This window comes from Passer domesticus, chromosome 25, assembly GCF_036417665.1.
Source record: "Passer domesticus isolate bPasDom1 chromosome 25, bPasDom1.hap1, whole genome shotgun sequence".
NCBI lineage: Eukaryota > Metazoa > Chordata > Aves > Passeriformes > Passeridae > Passer > Passer domesticus.
Genome location: NC_087498.1, coordinates 754,837 through 774,908, shown reverse-complemented (window position 1 = coordinate 774,908; position 20,072 = coordinate 754,837). Strand labels below are relative to the sequence as shown.

Here is a 20,072-nt window from a genome sequence, read left to right as displayed (position 1 = left end):
GCCTGTTTTATCCTTAACAAATACAAGTTTTCTGGTTTTAAGTAATAAAAGTGGTACATGATAAACATATTGGCTTTTTCACTAAGTGGTACATGATAAATTGGCTTTTTCACTAAAAAAACATATCCACTAAAAAAAAAAGTATAATAAAATCCAGATTCTTTTGCCCAGTTCTACACTGACTGAATAAATGGAGAAGGCCTTTATATAGTGCTTCTATATAGAGAACAGGGGGGTTGTAGCCCCTGCAAAGCAGCCCTAAAAATGGGTAAGCAGTCACCCAAAAAATTATTTTTCTTTTCATTTAAGAAGTTCAGTTATCCGCAAAATCCTGGGCAGTGAAAGAGAGGGGAATCCAAAATACAACCCTGATAGTATTTATCAACACCTCATTTAGGGAGAAGCTGATTAATTTTTAAGAAGTTCCTGTGAATACTAAGGCTGCTATTTGAGGATGACAGCAGCTGTGTTGTGGTCAGAGCTGGAGTTCTAACCACCCACACTGTCAGTTCCTGAAAATCCATTCCTGGGTTTATCAGCAGTGTTCCCATTCTGTCTGTTTCTGAACCCAATGTTTTAAGTGATACTTACAGATTTTTAATTCTTTTTGAAAGAAGGTTAGCTTGTGTTTTGGAAGCACCCAAATGAGATAACTGAGTAGACCAGATGAAACAGGAAAAAATTCAATCAAAATCCAGCTTTGACAACTGCCCTTACTTTGAACAAGATATGTTTTGCTTTCCTTTTTTTATGTCAACTTTTGGCTTATAACCCCTTCCAGTCTCTTCCACTGCATTATGAAATGGAAATTTAATATAATTTTGAAACCACCCATTTTTTCAGTCCAGAATTTCCTGAAGTTTATAATTTCTTCTTCCTCACTCCAAAGCCTCCCTATTGTAAGAAAGGCAGACATGGTAACAGATCTGTTTCTCGACACTGACAGTGTACATCCCTGGATACAAACACAAAGCTGACTTGGGTAATCACTCACTAGGAACGGAGCACTTTGATGCCAGAGAGCTTGCCAGCCAACAAAGCAACTTGCAGGATAATAACAATTACAAAGATGAACACAAATTCCTTACCAGTTTCCATAATTCTGCATGCCATCACATTACTGACCTCCTTGCTGCTGTCATCCAGTTATCTAGATTTCTAGCTATTAAAAATGTTGCTGTGATTAAAGATTGCAAATGAGTAACTAAAGAAAATAGCTAGGCCTCAGCTTCCTGTATCTGTTGGCACCATGTCTTGGAGAACACCTGTGTGTGAAAAGGTAATTGGAGGTAATTGGAAAACAATCTCCAGAAACTCACCACAGTCTGTTTCTTCTGCAACATTTCTAAATGCTCCACAAGTCCCTCATCAGCAACATCAAAGGGCGTCTGGCCCTGGTGCAAAGAGAGAACACAAGAGGATATCTGAGATGGCACACTGGTAATATTCCAAAAAGTCCTATTTCCCAGTGCATATGCTCCACATCCTCCCTCCTCAATTGGTGAGTGACACTGTTTCACTCCAGAGCAAGGAAACTCATGTGACAGTGATCATGGAATCACAGAACCATTTTGGCTGGAGAAGACCTCTAAGATCATGTTTATGTTCAGTGAGCAGCTTTTACCAGGGCAGTGCAGGCCCCCGGTTGCTGCTGCTCAAATCAAACAGCCAGGACTTTGCTTGAGTTTTCAAGTTTCTAAAAAGAACACTCTTGAAGTGAGAGAGAATGTGATCAACCTCTTCTTATGTTGGATATCAGGGAAAAGTTCTTCCCCCAGAGGGGGCCAGGCACTGCCCAGGCTCCCCAGGGAATGAGCATGGCCACTCCCCGAGGAGTGTTTGGACAATGTTCCCAGGGATTCCCAGAGTGAGACTGTTGGGGTGTCTGAGCAGGGCCAGGGGCTGGAGTGGATGGTCCTTGTGGGTCCCTTCCAGATCACAATATTCCTGATTCTGTGTTACTTTATCATCATTCAAACGTTCTGAAAGGCTGCCAGCAAGCCAAAAAATCTGGGATCCATTTCCACGTCCATTGGCATTTATAAAATAAAATAAACCAGAAAAAGTACTTTAGTGCACAAACCAAGAAATTGGTTACATTTTCACCAAACTAAAGCTTTAAATGCCATTAACAACCTGAAACCAAATGGCTACATGTCAAAAAATAAAAGTCCATCTGACCCAACAAGGAGACAATTCTGGACTGGAAGAAGCGAGTAACACAATAAATGCAACTGTGGCTGTTTCAAGTATGGCATGACACAAGACCCCATACACATCCTGAACATTTTGGAAAAGCACCTGATGGCATTTAAACAGAAAAGATTCCCCGCATTTTGGGTGCCAAAGAGCTCACCAGGCTGAAAGGGTTCCTCATGGGGCATTTGAGTTCCAGCAGTTTCCAGCACAGCTGGATGCACTTGAACACACAGGGCCCTCTCTGATCACACCCTCCTGCCTGCCTCCATCCCCTGGTGCTCCTCCAAGCACACTCAGCCTTCCCTCCTCCCCCAAGGCAGCCACCCGGTCCAGTGGGAAGCAGCTCACAGAGCAGTGTGGACATCCCAGCAGGGATGGGAACACCAAGAGCAGCCCTGGACAAGCTCTTGAAAATACAAGGGCTCTTCAAGGAAAAACCTGCAACTGTTAGAAAGGAAATGGTTTTGCTCCTTTTCTTCCATCCTATTTTTCTTTGCTTATGTCTCACAAATTTTCAATTTCCTTTCTTATTACCAATACATAGAAGAGGGAGGATTTAAAACTGCCAGTTTCTCATGGGTTCACTTGTTTTTCAGTGCCTTATACCTTAATATTAGTATATTATTCTGCACTCCAAGACTGTTTCTTTGCTGTCATTTGATTTCTCAGGGTTACACTAACTCAGGATGGCACAGATCAGCTCCTATCCCTTCTTACAAGCTCAGTGTTAATGTTTAATCAGGTCACATTTGCCATAATATCTGAAACTTTTTCTATCTTCTGCCAGTCAAGATTCTTCATTTACTGATTTACTGAATTATCCAGTGCACAGGCAAGGAGGACTGCTATGACTTTGTCATGTAGATGGATCATGATGGTGGATGTCTTATGAGACCCCACCTGGATCTCTGTGTTGAGCTCTGGAGCTCCCATCTCAGGACAGACATGGACCTGCTGGAAAGAATCGAGAGGGGCCCACTAAACTGACCCCAGGGCTGGAGCCCCTCTGCTCTGGAGCCAGGCCAGGAAAGCTGTGGGTGTTCACCTGGAGAAAAGAAAGCTCCAGGGAGAGTTCAGAGCCCCTTCCAGTGCCTAAAGTGGCTCCAAGAGAGTTGCAGAGGGACTTTGGACAAGGGCCTGGAGGGACAGGACAAGGAGGGAATGGCTTCCCACTGGCAGAGGGCAGGGATAGATGGAATATTGGGAAGGAAATTTTGGCTGTGAGGGTGGTGAGGTCCTGGCACAGGTTGCTCAGAGAAGCTGTGGCTGCCCCTGGATCCCTGGAAGTGTCCAAGGCCAGGCTGGACAGGGCTTGGAGCACCCTGGGCTAGTGGAAGGTGTCCCTGCCTGTGGCAGGGGGTGGGATGAGATGAGCTTTACGGCTCCTCTGAATACAAACCATTCTTGGGTTCTATGATTCCATGATCAAGCAGAAGGCAATAGTCACTATTGATGTGGCTACAGAATACCCTGCATTAGTTGTGTACTGACCAGCTTGTTCCTGATGTCCATGTCACACAGAGCCTCAGCCAGGATGGAACACGCTTCCTTCACTCCCCAGTGAGCAGCAGCATGGAGTGGAGTCCAGCCATCATTGTCCTGGACGTTCAAATTAAACCCAGCCTGGATCAGGAGCCTGAGGAAAGCAGCAGGATTGATCTCTGCCCATCAAGAATGACTTCCTGACACAGCAGTTTCCCCTGTTAGGCACCAAGTGGGCAGCCTGGTTCCCTAACAGTCAGGAGCTTCTGAACTTGTTTATTAACCAAAGCAACATCCCACCTGATGTCCTCAAAACTGTAATGGAAAGGGCAATGAACGAAGTGACTTCAATGTAAAACCTGCTGGAATATGTCAAACTGATAAGGTTCCCTTTCAGCATGTCCTGAACTGGGAGAACACCTTGACTTCTCATCTGGCACTGGTGACCCAGTCTGAACTCCTGCTCCAGCAGAGGAGAGAGTATGGACTGGCTCAGTTCATCCCTGCACTGTCAGCCCTGTGCCAGGGAGCCAAGCCCAGCACCTGCCAGGACAGGGACATTTGGGAACTGGAGCTCGAGCTTGGCTCCCCGAGAGCACAGGGCCCCAGTGGGGGTGGTCCTCAAGGAGACCAACAGGACTGCCAGGGAAGCACCAGTGACAGTGACAGAGGTAAAATCTGTTTCTAAACAATCCTCATTTGGATTAAACAACCCCAAATGCATTTTTTTCAGAGTAGCTCTTGGACAATTCAAGCAAATCTTCCACAAGTGAACTTTCCTTACCCTCACTGCTGTGCTCCTTCCACCCTCCCTTCTCCATCAGAGGAAAACACCGGTGTTTCACAGTACTTGGAGCTTGAATATTTAATACCAAAACAAACACAAAAGGTTTGGGGTAGTCTGGAGATCCAGAGCCATGTGCACACTGATGTGGCAGTAATCAGGCAAGAGCACTGAGCAGGTCCTGTATCAAAACTATTATCCAAACTGCTTAAATAGTGAATAACATCCTAGGGGAATTCTGCAAGTCTGGTAAAACTGCTCCTGAAAATTTCCATTGTGAGAAATTCCCCCATGCAGAGCCACCATTGCACAGCATGAGGGAAATCCAGCAGGACCCCAACATGGCACCAATAGCTTGGAAACTCCTACAGCTTTACACCAATGTGCTACTGTGCTAAATAAAACACAGTCACAGCAGAGCAGCTGTGAGCTTCTCTGTGAAAGAAATTGTAAATTAGGTGCTGAGTTTCTGTTGATTTTCCAGTTGGCAGAAGGGAGAAACAGAGCTGCTAAGAGACTCAAGGTCACAGACAAATTCCATGTCTCATTTAGAGTTAGCTGGCTCCTGGCTGTCAGCCCCTTTGGTTTAAGTCACTAGAGCTCTGGATTTGAACTTCAGCACAGCCATCATATACACAAGAGTGAAACAATGTCAGCTTGCTGTGAGATGTGTTTATCATTACAGCAATTAATGCCAAGTAGACGCTGTCCAGAACTAAGTCATCCTGCACACACTGAACTTCATCAAGGAGCACTGGATACACAACCCTCCCCTGGCAGGTGAGTGGACCAACACCTTAAATTCAGAGATATCACATTTTTATTCACATGTGCTGTGTTAGATTGCTGTTCTTGGGCATGGTACAGGCTCATCACTCAATTATAAGTTCTAATGACCGAATACAAATCAGAAACGTGAAGTACAACACAATGCTTGAGCTTGATATGAAACAGCTCTTTGACATCAAGTCATGTCACTTAAAATTATGAAACTTAGGATCAAGATAGATGAACACTTCCAGAATGGATTTTAACACAGACAATAGAACAAGCTTGTGTGTTGGTTACACACAGCCGGGCTTTTGGTAGCAGGCAGGCCCCAGAGGTGGCTTCTGTGAAAAGTTGCTGGAAGCTTCTACCATGTCTGGCAGAGCCGATCCCTGATGGCTCTGAAGATGGACATGCTGCTGGTCAAAGCTGGGCCAACTAGAGAGGTTGGTGACACCTCTGTGACAACAGATTTAAGAATAAAATCAAAACAAAGTGGGCATGCACACTTTTTCTTCTTGTCAGAGAAGAGGAGGTGAGAACATGTGAGGGAAACAACATGGAGACACCAAGAAGAATGAGGGGGAGGAGGTGCTCCAGGCACCAGAGCCAAGATTCCTCTGCAGGCTGTGGTGATGACCATGGTGAAGCAGCTGTGCCTCTGCAGCCCATGGGGATCCACAGGGGATGCAGAGATCCATGGGGGATGCAGGGATCCACCACAGCCCACGGGGGAGGTGCTCACACTGCAGTGGTGGATGCCTGGAGGAGGCTGTGATCCAGTGGGAGACCCTGTGGAGAGAGGGGGCCATTTCCAGGCTGAAGCAGCCTGTCCTTGGAGGACTGCACCCCGTGGAAGAGAGACCTGCGCTGCAGCGGTTTTGGGAGGACTGTGAACCTGTGGGGGGAATTCATGTTGCAGCAGTTTTGGGAAGACTGATGCTTGTGAGAGTGAAACCATACTGGAGAAGTTCACAGAGAACTGTCTCCCGTGGGAGGGACCCCACGGTCTCACAGGGCAAAGACTCCTCTCCCAGAGCAGTGAAGAAAATCTCGGTGCTGAACTGACCCAAACCCCCACACCCTGTCTCCCCGCCCCGCGCTGTCAGTGGGAAGGAGGGAGGGGCTGGGGGTAAAAGGTGTTTTAAAGGCTTATTTTACTTCTCATTATCCTCCTCTGATTCGGTTACCAATAAATTCACTTTGCATCTTTAAGCTGAGCCTGTTTTGCACTTGAAGGGTTTTCTCTGGTCCTTATCTCACCTCATGAAACCTTTGTTAATTTTTTTCTCTCCTCTGCCCAGCTGTGGGAGGGGAGGGTGAGTGAGTGGGTGCCTGGCGTTGGGCAGTGTCAAACTAAGACACTTTGTAAAGAATATTTACAAGAACATGTAGTAACAACACAAGGAGAAATAGATTCACATGGACAGAGGGCAGGATTAGATTAGATATGAGGTAAAAATTCCTCCCTGTGAGGGTGGGCAGGCCCTGGCACAGGGTGCCCAGAGCAGCTGTGGCTGCCCCTGGAAGTGTCCAAGGCCAGGTTGGACGGGGCTTGGAGCAACCTGGGATAGATGAAGGTGTCCCTGCCCAAGGCAGGGGGAGGGACAAGATGAGCTGCAGGGCTCCTCCCAACCCAACCCAGTCTGGGATTCCATGAGCTCGATGTTCATGGGCAGCTCCAGCCACACATAAAGAGCAGAAAAGAAAGCTTTATTGGTGGAAAGCTTAGACATTACCTGTAGCAATATTAATGTTTTTTACCAGGAAATGCTACACTGGGCAGGTTTATGGACATAACAATCTTGTTAGTGCCAGGACAGCAGAGCTGTCAGGTGCTGGAATCCCTCTGTCACTGCAGGAGCAATAGCATGAAGGGGCAGAGCACAGTGAGACAGGGGTGGACACTGCACCTTCCCACAAGACTGGTCATGTTTGTGACTGTCATGCAGTATGTATTGTCACTTTTTATGTCAACATTATACTTTTATCCCCTAATACTGTTTAACTTGCTAGTCCTGAAACTATTACTCTAACAGTGAAAATCAGACCTTGTGATTAGAAAAATTAGAGACCTCCTAATTTATGCCTCATTCTTCAAAAAGCTTTCATTACTCCAAAACAGCCTGGAGGTATGAAAGGGAATCCTCCAATCCCTGTGTATTTCTGGGTGAACCACTGTGACTGTACCCATAAAAACATAGAGCCTTTTGAGAAACAGCAGCTTAAAAATTTCAGTATGGAATACATTTCTCTGAATGTAAAGCAAGAGGTCTTCAGCCTTAATTTAATGCATCATGCTCCTAGGAAGGAGCTCCTACCTCATGACTTCAGAATATCCCTTGGCTGCAGCAACATGAAGAGCTGTGGCTCCTGTCCGAGGCTGCTTTATATCCTCAATTCTCCCACTGTTCAGCCACTGCCGGGCATCCTGGAGCATCTGCTGCTCCTCTTCTTTCCTTGACAGCTCTAGGTCTACACCTAAGGGGGCGAAGCACAGAACAAACACGAGCAAGAGTTGAAAGCTCTGAAGTACTTGTTACACTTAACCTATGCTCCATTTGCTATAAAATATTAGTAAACTATTTCTTCCACAAAATATTGTAAACTATTTCTTCCACAAAACAATCAGCAAAAGCCTCTTCTGTGTCATTGACAGAGACTTCAAAAACTGCCTAAGTTAAAAATTTTGAAAGCTGGACCAGTGGTTGCAACCCAGTCCAATTAACTAAAAGCTCAGATGTTCATTAAGGGTAGAAGGATTGAGTTCTGGGCTGTATCCCAAACAGAAATAACAAAGTCATGAACAACAGCTTAACTGACTCAATTGACCTGCAGTGAGGGTATAATCTACAGGGAAGGTCTGAGGACCCTCAGATGTCTCCTGCAAGAGCACAGTGACGCCAGCTCTTTGCTCACTCCATATTCAGGACACTGCATATGACACACAGAGGAACCTGCACTGCTCCAGAGGCATCCACGACAGGCATGCTGAGAGAAGCACTGAGTTATTCCACAGAGCTGCATACCCCCGGATTCTGACAAAACACAATTTGAAATCATTTGGGCATTAGAAGGCCAGAAGACATCTATGCCAATGGCCTAAGTGACTTCTTAGGGGCAGGTGGAGGTGTGGAGAGGCAAGGGGATGATGTGGAGAGGGAGGTGTGTCTGGAGTCTGTCCGGCTGACAGACTCATTAAACCAATGAGAGGCAAAACTCCACTTGTTTTCCTAATTGGAATTTTCACAGCAATGAGAACATAGAAGGACAATGTATCAATCACAAGTATTCATGCCAATCCAAACAAGATTAATCAGAGTAAAACTCTCCAACTCAGGAAAACATACAAACTAGAAGATGACAAATCACAAAAACCAAGAAGGGTCTTGAAGAGCAAGTGTTCCTATGGATTAATACCTTCAGTACAAGAATGACATGATTGCCAATTAAATTGTGGGGCATTACATTTAAAACAGAACCAAGGAAAACACTTAACTCAGAGTATGAGCTGAGACCCACTGTTGCAGGATTTTACAAAGATCAGAAATAAATTGGCTTCAGACCAAGGACTAGACAAGTTTGTAGCTATTACACACAATTCCTGAACATGTTGGAGTTCCCAAGGAGGGTTACATGAGCTCAAGAAACAGAAAGTCACAGGGCACTCACAAATACACAGAAAGCCAGTTTGGTTCAGGAATTTCTGGAGGCATAGTGGCTGGAGGCTGGGAGGGCAATTGTACACACTTGAGCTGTTGTTACAGTCTGCAGCAGGCATCTGCTCACAGCCCCCGCTGAGGACAGGCTGTGGAGCTGGACAGATGCTTATTTAAAGTTCAACCCCATTTCCTCGAGCAATATGATCCTTTAAACCGTGTGATGGGAATCTTCATCTGGAGACAGATGGTTGTTTCAGGGTATCTTAGCAGGATGCCACTAATATGGTGAGGCAATGCAAGCAGAATCCCAAAAAGTGTCAGGCAAAATACCTGCAGGTAAGGCAGAACCACTGCCTAAATGTCCTGCAAGGTTTCAGCCATATTACTGTCATTCAAGGAACCTGAAGGTGCACAAGTCCATAGAACCTGGTGAGATGCATCCATGGGTCCCAAGGGAGCTGGTAGAGGAAGTATCTAAGTCACTCTTGTATTTGAGAAGCTGTGGCAGTCTGGTGAACTTCTCATGGACTGGAAAATGGAAAACAGCCTCCATTTTTAAACAGGGATGAGAGAAAGACCTGGGGCACTACAGGCTAACTGGCCTCTCCTCTGTGCACAGCAGGATCATGGAGCAGATCCTCCTGGAAACTATGCTAAGGCCCATGGAAAATAAGGAGGAGATTGGTGACAGTAAATCTGGCTTCTCTGAGGGCAAACTGTGTCTGACAAATTTGGTGGCCTAGGAACATTAACACAGGTGATAAAGCACCAAGGGACTGATTCCTTCCTTAAAAAATAAAGTCACCACCAAGTGTCAAAATATATCTAATAGAGGGACTGGATTCAATCCAGCAAGCAAGCAACCCCCCACACCTGCAGGAATAAAATAATCCAGACCAGAGTCTTTGGGGGTCTGTAGCCCAAACACACACTCCAAGGAGAGTAACTTCAAAGCCAGATGAACCAGCTCAGACACAAATGAGCTTTGACTATGTCCAAGGATAGAAGCTCCAGGAATTCCTTGGGTTCCTTTTCCAACACTGTTGATGAAATTCATAGACATGATTTAAACTTCTCACACACACATGCAGACATTCAACCACTCCCAAATGAATTCTATGAGTATGAAGAAAATTTTAGCCTGATAAAGTAATTCTTTATTTTAACATCAGTCCAAAACTATTCTTCAGTCATGGATGTTTGTGCAGGGACAGCCTGGAGAGCAGCCACTCTCAACCAGGCACACCTGATGAGAAAGGGGATATGGCAGAAGAAATCTAGGGAAAGATCAGGACAAAGCATGACACTCCAGGCCTGGAATATTAATTTCCTGGTCCCTTTGGCAGTCCCATAAATCTCACCTCGGTTTTATCAAGCCTTAGTGAAACATGACCTTTCATTTATATCAGAGGTCAGAACTAAATCTCACTTTAAAAGTAACTAGATCTGATTAATCAGATTTCAGTACTGTGGTGCCTTGCTTTGAAGAATCCCAAGGACAGAGACCACAAACCTCCTGCATCTGCTCCACTGTCCTGATAGCAAAGCAAAATTTGCCTGCTGCTTCCTGGACCAGATCTCTGATCTCTTCACCAACACGCAGCAAGGCAGCAGAATTCTCCTACAGAAACTCTTAGGGGTCCCAACTCCCACTACTCAAGCCCTTCCTTTACCTTGTTTCTTGACTTGCTCCAGCAGCAGGTCCTTCATGGCCGCCTCCTCGGCGATGTCGGACGGGACCTCGCCCTCACTGTTCACAGCAGCCACGTTGGCCCCATGGCTGATCAGGTACCTGCAGCAGGACACCCAGCCCAGCACGTCACACCTCTGTGCCTGGCTCCAGAGCAATGACACAGGCAGCCAAGCAGCACCACAAAGGATTTGTCTTTCTCATGCAAGTTCAATTACCAAATGAGGACCTTACTCTTAGCCAATTTCTAGACTAAAAAAGTTCATTGTAAGTGCAAGGTCCTTGCTCAGGGGCTCACAGTTTTTTTTTCTCCATAGTTACTTAAATACCCCTGTTATTGCATTAATCTGGTTGATTATCTTTTTTTTTAAAAGAAAATGAAATTTTATTAATTTTTTAAAAAGCCTCATCAAGTATCATCAATTTTTAAATTTTTATTCTTACAACTGTACAAAAAGTTCATTGAAGAACAACAGACATCTTATTTGGCTTGTACATATTTCAATCAGTAGAATTCTGAGAAGTAAAAGAAGTATCTGTTTAGGCACACAAATATAGGAGGGTGAGGTTGCCTGATTTTGTAATTTATTTTCAATTCACTGAAGAAATAGTTATCTTAATTCAAATTTTGGAAACTTTCTGGTAGCTGTGGTGGACTAAATACATAAGCACAGTATGACTGGCAAAGAACAAAGGGTTGGTGTTCAGCCTGGAGAAAAGGAGGCTCAGGGGGGACTTTCTGGCTCTGCTCAACTCCCTGACAGGAGGGTGCAGCCAGGCAGGGATCAGGGTCAGGCTCTGCTCCCAGAGAACAAGGAACAGGACAAGAGGAAATTACCTCAAGCTGCAGCAGGGGAGGTTCAGGTTGGAGATTAACGAAAATTTCTTTTCAGAAATAGTGGTCAGGCCCTGGCACAGCTGCCCAGGGCAGTGGTGGAATCACCATTCCTGGAAGTGTTCAAAAAAGGAGTGGATGGGGCACTTGGGGTTTAGTGGTGAACGTATTGGTGGTGCTGGATTGACAGCTGAACTTGAAAGTCCCCACTTAACCACAGCACTGCTCACACCAGTCTGTCTGTGGTAAGGAAATGTACTTGTGGAATCTCAGTTTGGTTTGTGTCAGAAGGGACCTTAAAGCCCATCCAGTCCCACTCCTTGCCATGGCTGGTCCAAGCCCCATCCAACCTGGCCTTGGACGCCTCCAGGCATGGGGCAGCCACAGCTGCTCTGGGCAGCCTGTGCCAGGGCCTGCCCACCCTCACAGGGAGGAGCTCCTTCACTGCACATCCCTGTAGCAGCTGTTCCATTTTCCTTTTTTCTTGGCATTTTAGCTAAAGTATCTAATGAATCGTAAGACAGTCTAATGGCAACAGAAAAAGGCAACCAGTTGAAGGCTTCACCTTAATCCTCAGAAGTTCAGAATTCAATACCAAGAGAAAAGCACCTATTTTCAGCATTGCTTTCCAAAGCATCGTACAAGGCGTATTCATCACCCGTGTAGCTGCTCTGAATAGACAGGCCCAGAGAAGTGTTATAAATACCCGGAACAGCCCCAGACTCACTCACTCTGCTATGTTCAGGTAGCCACACGACGCCACTGCATGAAGAGGGGTCCAGCCCTCGTTGTCTTGCTGGTTCACATTGGCTCCATTTTCCACTAAGAACTTCACCATGTCCAGGTTCTCATCAATACAGGCCTGAGGGAGGATGGGAAGGGACGTCCGGGGGGCAGAAGGATTGAAGGGAAAAAGAAGAGAGAAAACAAAAATTGTGTTGGTGTTAAATCAAACGTACAACCTCGTTGGCAGTTTACTGGCAGCAGGCAATATCTGGGTTGAACTTCCCATGCGGTGAGCAATCACACCTTAAAGCTTAGGGTAACTTCAATCTGTCAATGAAAACAAATTAATTTCAGAACTTTCAAAAATGAACTGTAACCCAGAGTTCCCTGATGGACAACCTCTGAATTTGCTCAGACTTCACTCTTCACCAGTGATCTCCTTCCACTCTCCCACACAGCTCACTCCCCACAATGGGGACACTGAAATGATGGACCTGTGGTAGTTTTAGGTGCAGCATCAAATCCCTCTAAGCAAAGCAAGCTGTGTATTTACTTAGATTATACTGGTCCTCAAAATGTCAGTGAATAAAGGTTGTAACAGTGAACACAATGAGGCCTCACTAGGGGCAGGGATGAGAAGGGAAAGCAGCAGCTCCAGGAGCCAGACTAAAGCAGCTCAGTTACAGAGGCAATCATTGCAAAAGCAGAGTTCTAGGGAACTCAATAACTTCTTTATTCAGCAGTATCTCTTTGTTTTCCTGAGTCTAACACAGGAAACCTTCCCTGTTTGTTCTACAGCCCCATGAGCTGCCGAAGAGAATGACAGCCCTTGATTAGCTGCTGTAGTCATTCCCGAGCCTGCATTTACAGAGAGCTCCCTGCTTTGAAGTTGCCAGAAGAAAACCTAGCTTGATTTTCAAGTCTCAGCAGTTCTGTTGGGTGGAATTCCTCCTTCCTCAAATTCCTGTCTCCAGCACACTCTGTGTTACATTTACAGTTCACTGGAAGCTGCTATTCAAGGATGAGCTGGCAACTTAATACACACATCCCAATGCGTGTGCCTCTGCTGGGAAGCACAGGGCATGACCAGGAGGTGCAAGGACTGTTTTTTACTACATGTCCATCCCCAGGCAGAAACACAGCTCCTCATCACTAGAGAGGGAAACAGCTTGTCCAGGATTCCTCCAAAATCCCAACATTTGATCCTTTTGCACAGCTGGACGTGGGCACACCTATTGTTTACAGCAATCAGGTGACTCCCAGATGATCCATCTAAAATGAGCAGCACTGACTATCCATCCATTCCCATTCCAGCAAGGAAAAAAATGAGGAAATCCTCTCAAACCAATATCCACACACCCCAAAAATAAACAATCCTGGTTTATTCACACGTTCTTCTGTGCTGCATTGCTCGTGCCACAGGAGACGCATGTCCTGGACCGGGACAACTAGCTCTTGTTATTTTTACTGCAAAGAGAGTTGGACTGGATTATCCTTGTGGAGGTTTTCCAACTCGGGACATTCTAGGATTCTCAAATCCCAAACTGCTGCTTAGGACACAATCACTCCTCCATTTGCTTGGTTCACAAGCAGCTATGCACAAGCCCAGCTTTGAAACCTCCAAGGAAGCACATTCCAGAGAACCAACCTCTAGTGCAGGTACTTGGCAAACATGAGACAACACAGGGAACATCCACAGCACTGGGAAAGGATGCCTCAGGAGCAGGCTCAAGTCCCAACTGAGCCTGTGCTGAAGCATCAGAGTGTTTCTTCTGCTTTAGACTGGTTTACCTGAACCGTGGCCAGAAAAGCACAAGCAGAAATCTAGAAGTCGTTTACTTCAGGGGCTGCTCCAAACCCATAAGGGCTGAGCCCAGTCTGGACTGGCTCCATCCCCTCTGCTCAGTCCATCTACAATCTCCCACCCTCAGGCCCAAAACAGTTTTGTCCTGTAAACCCTGCTCAGAGAGGCTTCTCTTAGATTATTTCAAGAAGTAAAATTGGAAAAAAAGCCCGAAAAACTAACACAAACAAAAAATCTTGGGGACTAAAGAACAACACCATAAGGCTGGAGGAGCCCCAGGTTCAAGTACGATAGGGCAGGACATGGTCACATCTTAGCAATGTGCAAAGGAGGTTCTACCACCAGCTTCAGGAGCAAGGCTTTGCTCTTCTTTTAGTTTATCTGGTCCAACCCCCTGCTCAAAGCACAGCTAAATCTTGTTAGACCACAAGACTCAGGGCCTGCTTCAGTGCTGATGGAGACTCCCTATCCCCGTGCTTCACCATCCTCTCTGTGGGTAATTCTCACAATCTAATCAGATTTTCCTTGCAACTTGTTCCTTTTGCTTCAGCAGCACACATCCAGCCACCAAGTCTCAGCAGGTGATGAGGGCAAGAAACGCAAGTCAAATATTCCTAATGTCCAGGAGAACTCCAGTGTGCCCAACGTGCATCTGGTTAATTTTAAGACACACTGCAGAAAGGATAAGTGCCTGATTTCCATAATCCCGCAAATGACACAAACATACCTATTAATGTCTTCTGTCTGTACCAACGCACTGAAATGCAGCAGGAAGGCAAGGGACGTGATGCACGCAGAGGTGGGCATGGAAACACATGAATCTATAATAATTCCTCTTCAGCTCAAGGAGAAATTCTTTGAGAATTCAAGCCTGATCCTGCAAAGCTCAGATCCAATCTCTCTTTTACTGCCACTCATATTTATTGTGATTTACTTCAAGCTTTCCCCCAACATACTTCAAATAAACTGCACTTAACATCTTCCTGATGAGTTATTTACATTTTGACCCAGGAATACCACCAGTGTTGACTTCATCTAAAAGCATATTGCTCTGGAAATAGCCAGGAAAGGTTCGCCCACGCAGTGTTTTTCTTTTGGGCACAATCCCTGCCCACAGCACTGGAGCCTCACAGAGGAATTTTATCAGTCAAGGCAGTAAGGTGGATGGATGGCTCCTGCCTGTGCACACTGACTACTCTGCTGGGTTTGTTCAAGTGTTACCTGTAGCTCGAGTGTGAATCTAAATTTAGACTGAAGAATGTCTCTAGAGCGTGAGCTTTGTACATATTTGATACAGAATTTTATTTACATTGTTTATCAAATACACCCACTACATCTGCCCAGCCTGGGAACCAGCCAAGGAAAAAGCATGGTTCTTGCCCAAGCTACTGGATAAACTGAACTCTAAAGTTAAATGCCTGTGCAAATGCATAAAAGAGCCCTGTCACTCTTTTAAATTTCTCTGTTATTGGCCTTGCTGTTGTGCTGTGCCCACCCTTCCTGGCTCTGATGGAATGCAGGCTAGAACCAGCAGGATAATGGGATCAATCCCCACCTGCTCCTCCATGGAAATCTGCAGTGATTTGCCTCTCCTGCTCCTGCAGAGAGCAGTCGATGACGAGGAGTCAGGGCTCTGTGGCTGCTGACAGCTCCCAAGGGAGCCAGGACCAATCAACACTTGCTGTCTGCACTTACCACCAAGGGAAAGCCAAGTGTAAAGGTCTCCACCTTTATCCTTAATGGAGAAGGGAAATATTCTTTAATAGGTAAGAGAAATAACCCTCCTCCATTCTTCTGTAGTTCATGAAAAGCTGCTGTTCCATGAATGTGATCCAGCCATGGAACACTGCCTGGCAAATATTGATTTTAGTATGAGCTGATGACACACAGGAGACAGAGTACAGTAACATGAACAGTTTTTTAAGTGACAGGTATGACCATGCCTACCTCAAATACCAAAATACAATATTTTTTTTAATTGTCGTATCATTACATGCAACTAATTATATTGGCTGAGATTTGAAAAAGTGAGGTGGAAAGGGAGTTTCCAAACATCAGAAAAAAAAGTACTGAGTAACTCCTGCTCAGCTCTGAAAATCTCATCATGATGTCATGTAAGAAACTATCAGGCAAGGGATTATTTACATATTTTTTTAGTCAAACACTCTAAAAGAACACATTTCTCTGATCTTAACATGACATGATATGTTTAACACAACTCAGAGCAAGAATTATGAGGTCAGCAACTTGGATAATGAGTAAAATTGGTAACTTCTAAAGACCTTCTGAACTTTAAGAACTTTAGAAAGCCTTTAAAAATGTTACAAGAGATTAAATGGCAACTTTTAGGGGTTGTAATGTATTTCTGTGTGTACTTTTAAGGTATCAACTGATTAACACTGATGTTATCAGGGAATTCATACTTGCACATACATTAATGGTATTAATCATTTCATATATGTCACCATTGAACCGAGATACACAGTAAAGAACAAAATTTTCACTGTTTAGAAGTACTTAGGGCACACATTTGTCCACCTAAAATTTTTGAGAGGCCTGACTGCTGATACCCTTTCAGCACATGTCTGCTGTGTGTTTCCTTGTGCAAATCTACTGAAATGAAGCACTGTAAGCCAGCCTGTAGGAAAAACAGCTTCCTGGGGTTCAGGGTACAGCTCACCTTCAGCTGACCAACTGGGTCACCTGAGGTTACTGGAGGAAGGAGAAGAGGACAAAGAGGAAGTAAAGGGGTAGATATGTCCTCCTTTAATACTACTAATCCTCCAACAGATTTAGGAGAGTGGATAAGTTTAGTAACCCGAGAGGATCTATTGCTATGCAGAGTTCTCCTCTCTCACCCGATCCGTCATTCCTCAGGAGCATGGATGGACCACGACCTCGGGGAGCAGTCACAAAGCAGACACCTGCCCTCAGCCCCCAAAGAGAGGGGAGACAGTCAGAAATAGTTGGTTGAGAAGTAATGTTGCCTTTTTGGTGGGTAGTTTCTGCATGTGAGGAAACACTCCCTCTCTTAAACTGCCCTTGGAATCGGGCATGAAGAAAAATAGAGGGATAGGCTTAATTCTTTCCATTTCAGGCCTTGCTAACCCTCAGCTGCTCGGTTCACACGTAGGAGAGGCTAAAAGCAAGGTTAACTACAAAGCATAGCAATTTTGTCTTTAAATTTTTAATTCCTTCTTTATCCTCTGCCTCTGTACAAGCTCTAACACAACCTTCAGGGTGATGTGACAGGGTGGGAGTACAGGGTGAGTATCTCTCCCTCTCATCGTGGATCTTCAGCAGGCTAATCTCTTACCACCCCTGTATTTTTCTTGGCAGTTGATAAGCTTCAAGGGCTTCTGGAATGGTACTAATGTATTACAGTTTTAGCAGTCCTTGATGCAAACCACATCCAGTGCCCAGAATTACCCACTCAACACGCAAAGAAGAGTTGGCTCATAGGATTTAAATCCCAGGCATCGCTGGGCAAGTCTCCATCCCCAGCTCATGGTGTTCCTCCAGCTCCTGGCAGGAGACCAGCATTTAGCAGTTTTTCCATAGGGAGGAAGTGCTCAGTTTCTAAAATTTGCAGATATGGCATATTAGCTTACCCCCTTTGCAGTGAACAGGTGGAGCCCTTTCCAGCCAGGGACGCTCGCTGCAGATTTGAGTTTGCCAGGAGCTGTTGCCAAGGCATTCTTCTTCCGAGCATAAAGTTTACATTACAGTAAGGAAACGGGGACACCAGGAAATGGGACAGAACAACTTGGCTTGTCTGGCAAGGCTTGTCCAGCAACCAGACAAAATCTGATCTTATCTTGAATGAAACCTCATTATTACAATGGTGTTGTGTTTGTTCTTTCCTCTGAGCACCCAGAACGCACAAGCACCACTGAGCCCTGATGAGTAAATCTGCTCCAGCTGCCTGCCAAGGGTTTGGTTTGCATATCTCCTGAGCATCCCCTGGTTCTGAGATTGGAGGATCAGGGAGGAAAAGGAGACAGATGGGATTAGACTGAGGGTTCAGAGGACTGGGAATCGAGCTCCAAGAAGGTGTGAACAGTGTGACAATGCTCACTTTCTAGGGGTGCAACACATTTAGCAAAGCCCCAGCCTAGGACTGGTGTTACGTTTCACTACATATTAGATACACACAGGATAGCAGTGAGGAGAGCATCTAAATCACCTCACAAATTCCTAAGAAATTGCTTCGGATCAGCTGAGACAAAAAAAAACCAAACAAAACCAAACCTTTTCACCTCCACAAGGAGAAAAGTGGTTACGAACCCAGGAGAACACAGATGCCAGGCAGTAACTGCACATCTGCAGTGCTGTCACAGGCACCCACAGGGAGGTGGTTGTTTTCTCCACAATTTGCCCAATTGTTGGTGATTTAACATAAATACAAGAATAACATTCAGCGCAGCTGTTTGCAGGAAGATCAGTTCTGGCCAGGATGTCAGTGAGAGCCACTCAGCCACAGGGCCACGTCCTGCCCTGTGCCTGCATAAGGTGCTGGCCCTGCCAACAGCAACACCTGTAACAAGGGGGAGCCTGGCTGGGAGCACACGGCTCTGCTCCCTGCAGCCCCTCTGAGCCAACAGTCAGTTTACAAATAATATGTCACTTCTGCCAGTGTCATATGATCATGGGATAATGCAGCATGTAGACGCTTGGCATCAGCCAGCCAGGAAACCTGTAATAACTGCTGTGGGCTAACTTTGGCTGTATTTAATGCCCTGGCGCTCCCGATGTGGTTGGTTGGGATTTGAGAGAGAGAAGTCATGCACTTGCTCCAGGCAGAAGGAAAACGCAGGGAGGGGAAAGCAGAAAGGGCTGCATGCTTGGCTGCTGTGTTACGTGTTTCCACTGTGAATACCCAGTCTTGTGAGAGAACCCAGTCTCGGTGACTTCTCTGTGCACAGCGTGAAAATCTCGTAATCCCACCGTGTCGGACCCCGGGGTAGCAATCCCCACGGTTCCCACATGGAAATCATACTTGGCAGTTCCACTTGTCACACAGAAATGTGATATGTAAACTGCCTGCTCAGGAACATGCTGGCTTTTAAATGGAGTATGAGCTGCCAGGCTAGGAGAAGCCATGCTTCAGCACCTCTTGATTACTCCAGGAAATACCTATCTCCAGAGCCTCCCAGCACTATGGTACCTCTTGCCCTGTGCAAAATGCTGCTGCTGCTAAATCAGACTGCTCATGAAACCCCCATTATTAATTCTTCTACCAGACTCTCCTCTAATGTAGAAATCAAGTGTTGAACCATGTTGACACACCCAGCCCTTCCCTGACATGGTTTGCTTCCCTCTGTTCCACCACCAAATTTCTGCAAATCTTGAGTCCTCTGAGATTCTTCCACACAACCACATATCCATCATTCTTGCACTGATCTTCAGGACCTTTCTCCACACATCTGTGTGCCCAGAAGGCCACTCCATCCTGCCATCTGGTGAAACCACTTCCAATTCAGAGAGACTCTCAGAGCAGGGACCATCTGCTACTGCTTGAAGACTGACCAGCTCTGAACACACCCCAGTGCCAGTCAGGTACAGAACAGCAACAGACACACCCCGGAATCACTGCAGTTGGGAAGCACCTCTGGAGACTCCTAACCTTAGTGCCTCCAGTGTCAGCAGGGAATTCTCCTCACCCTTCTGAGCTGTGGATTATCACAAGGTTGTGCATATATGTTCATATAGACATATGCAGACACATTTATTCCTTGAATATTCAGGGAACTTTATAATTGTGGGGAAGGACTAGAAGACATAGATTTGTGCAGCCATTCTGATCCAGACCTGACTCACCTCCACAGTTTTGATGCTGTATGTGCCCAAGCCTCTGGCTTTTGCCTCCTAAATTATGTCCTCATGCTGAAAACCTGATGTAGACTCATCTGAATGACAGAGGCTGCACCACCCAGGAGCTACAAAAAATCTGCATCAGACACAGGGTGAAAAAAGTTGGTCTTGTTTTAACAAACCAAGGGGAGACAGCACACTCAAATTATTAAAAGGTTTGCTCTGTACTAAGCAAAGTGTCAGACTGAATACAGGCCATCAAAAGCAGTAGTCTACAAGCAGAATGATTTCTGAGTTCATGTAAGTGC

General features: G+C 45.6%; 1 protein-coding gene across 4 annotated transcripts in view; it reads right to left on the bottom strand.

The window, feature by feature from the left end:
• PPP1R12B (protein phosphatase 1 regulatory subunit 12B) overlaps positions 1-20,072 on the bottom strand; it is a 132,631-nt gene that overhangs the window by 86,073 nt on the left and 26,486 nt on the right. For all 4 annotated transcript variants that reach the window (XM_064399289.1, XM_064399290.1, XM_064399291.1 and 1 more), the window contains exons 2-6: positions 12,152-12,282; positions 10,569-10,687; positions 7,555-7,714; positions 3,691-3,835; positions 1,320-1,394 (exon numbers count right to left, since the gene is read on the bottom strand). In XM_064399289.1, coding sequence (XP_064255359.1) covers positions 1,320-1,394; positions 3,691-3,835; positions 7,555-7,714; positions 10,569-10,687; positions 12,152-12,282 — 630 coding nt within the window. The remainder of the gene's footprint in view (positions 1-1,319; positions 1,395-3,690; positions 3,836-7,554; positions 7,715-10,568; positions 10,688-12,151; positions 12,283-20,072) is intronic.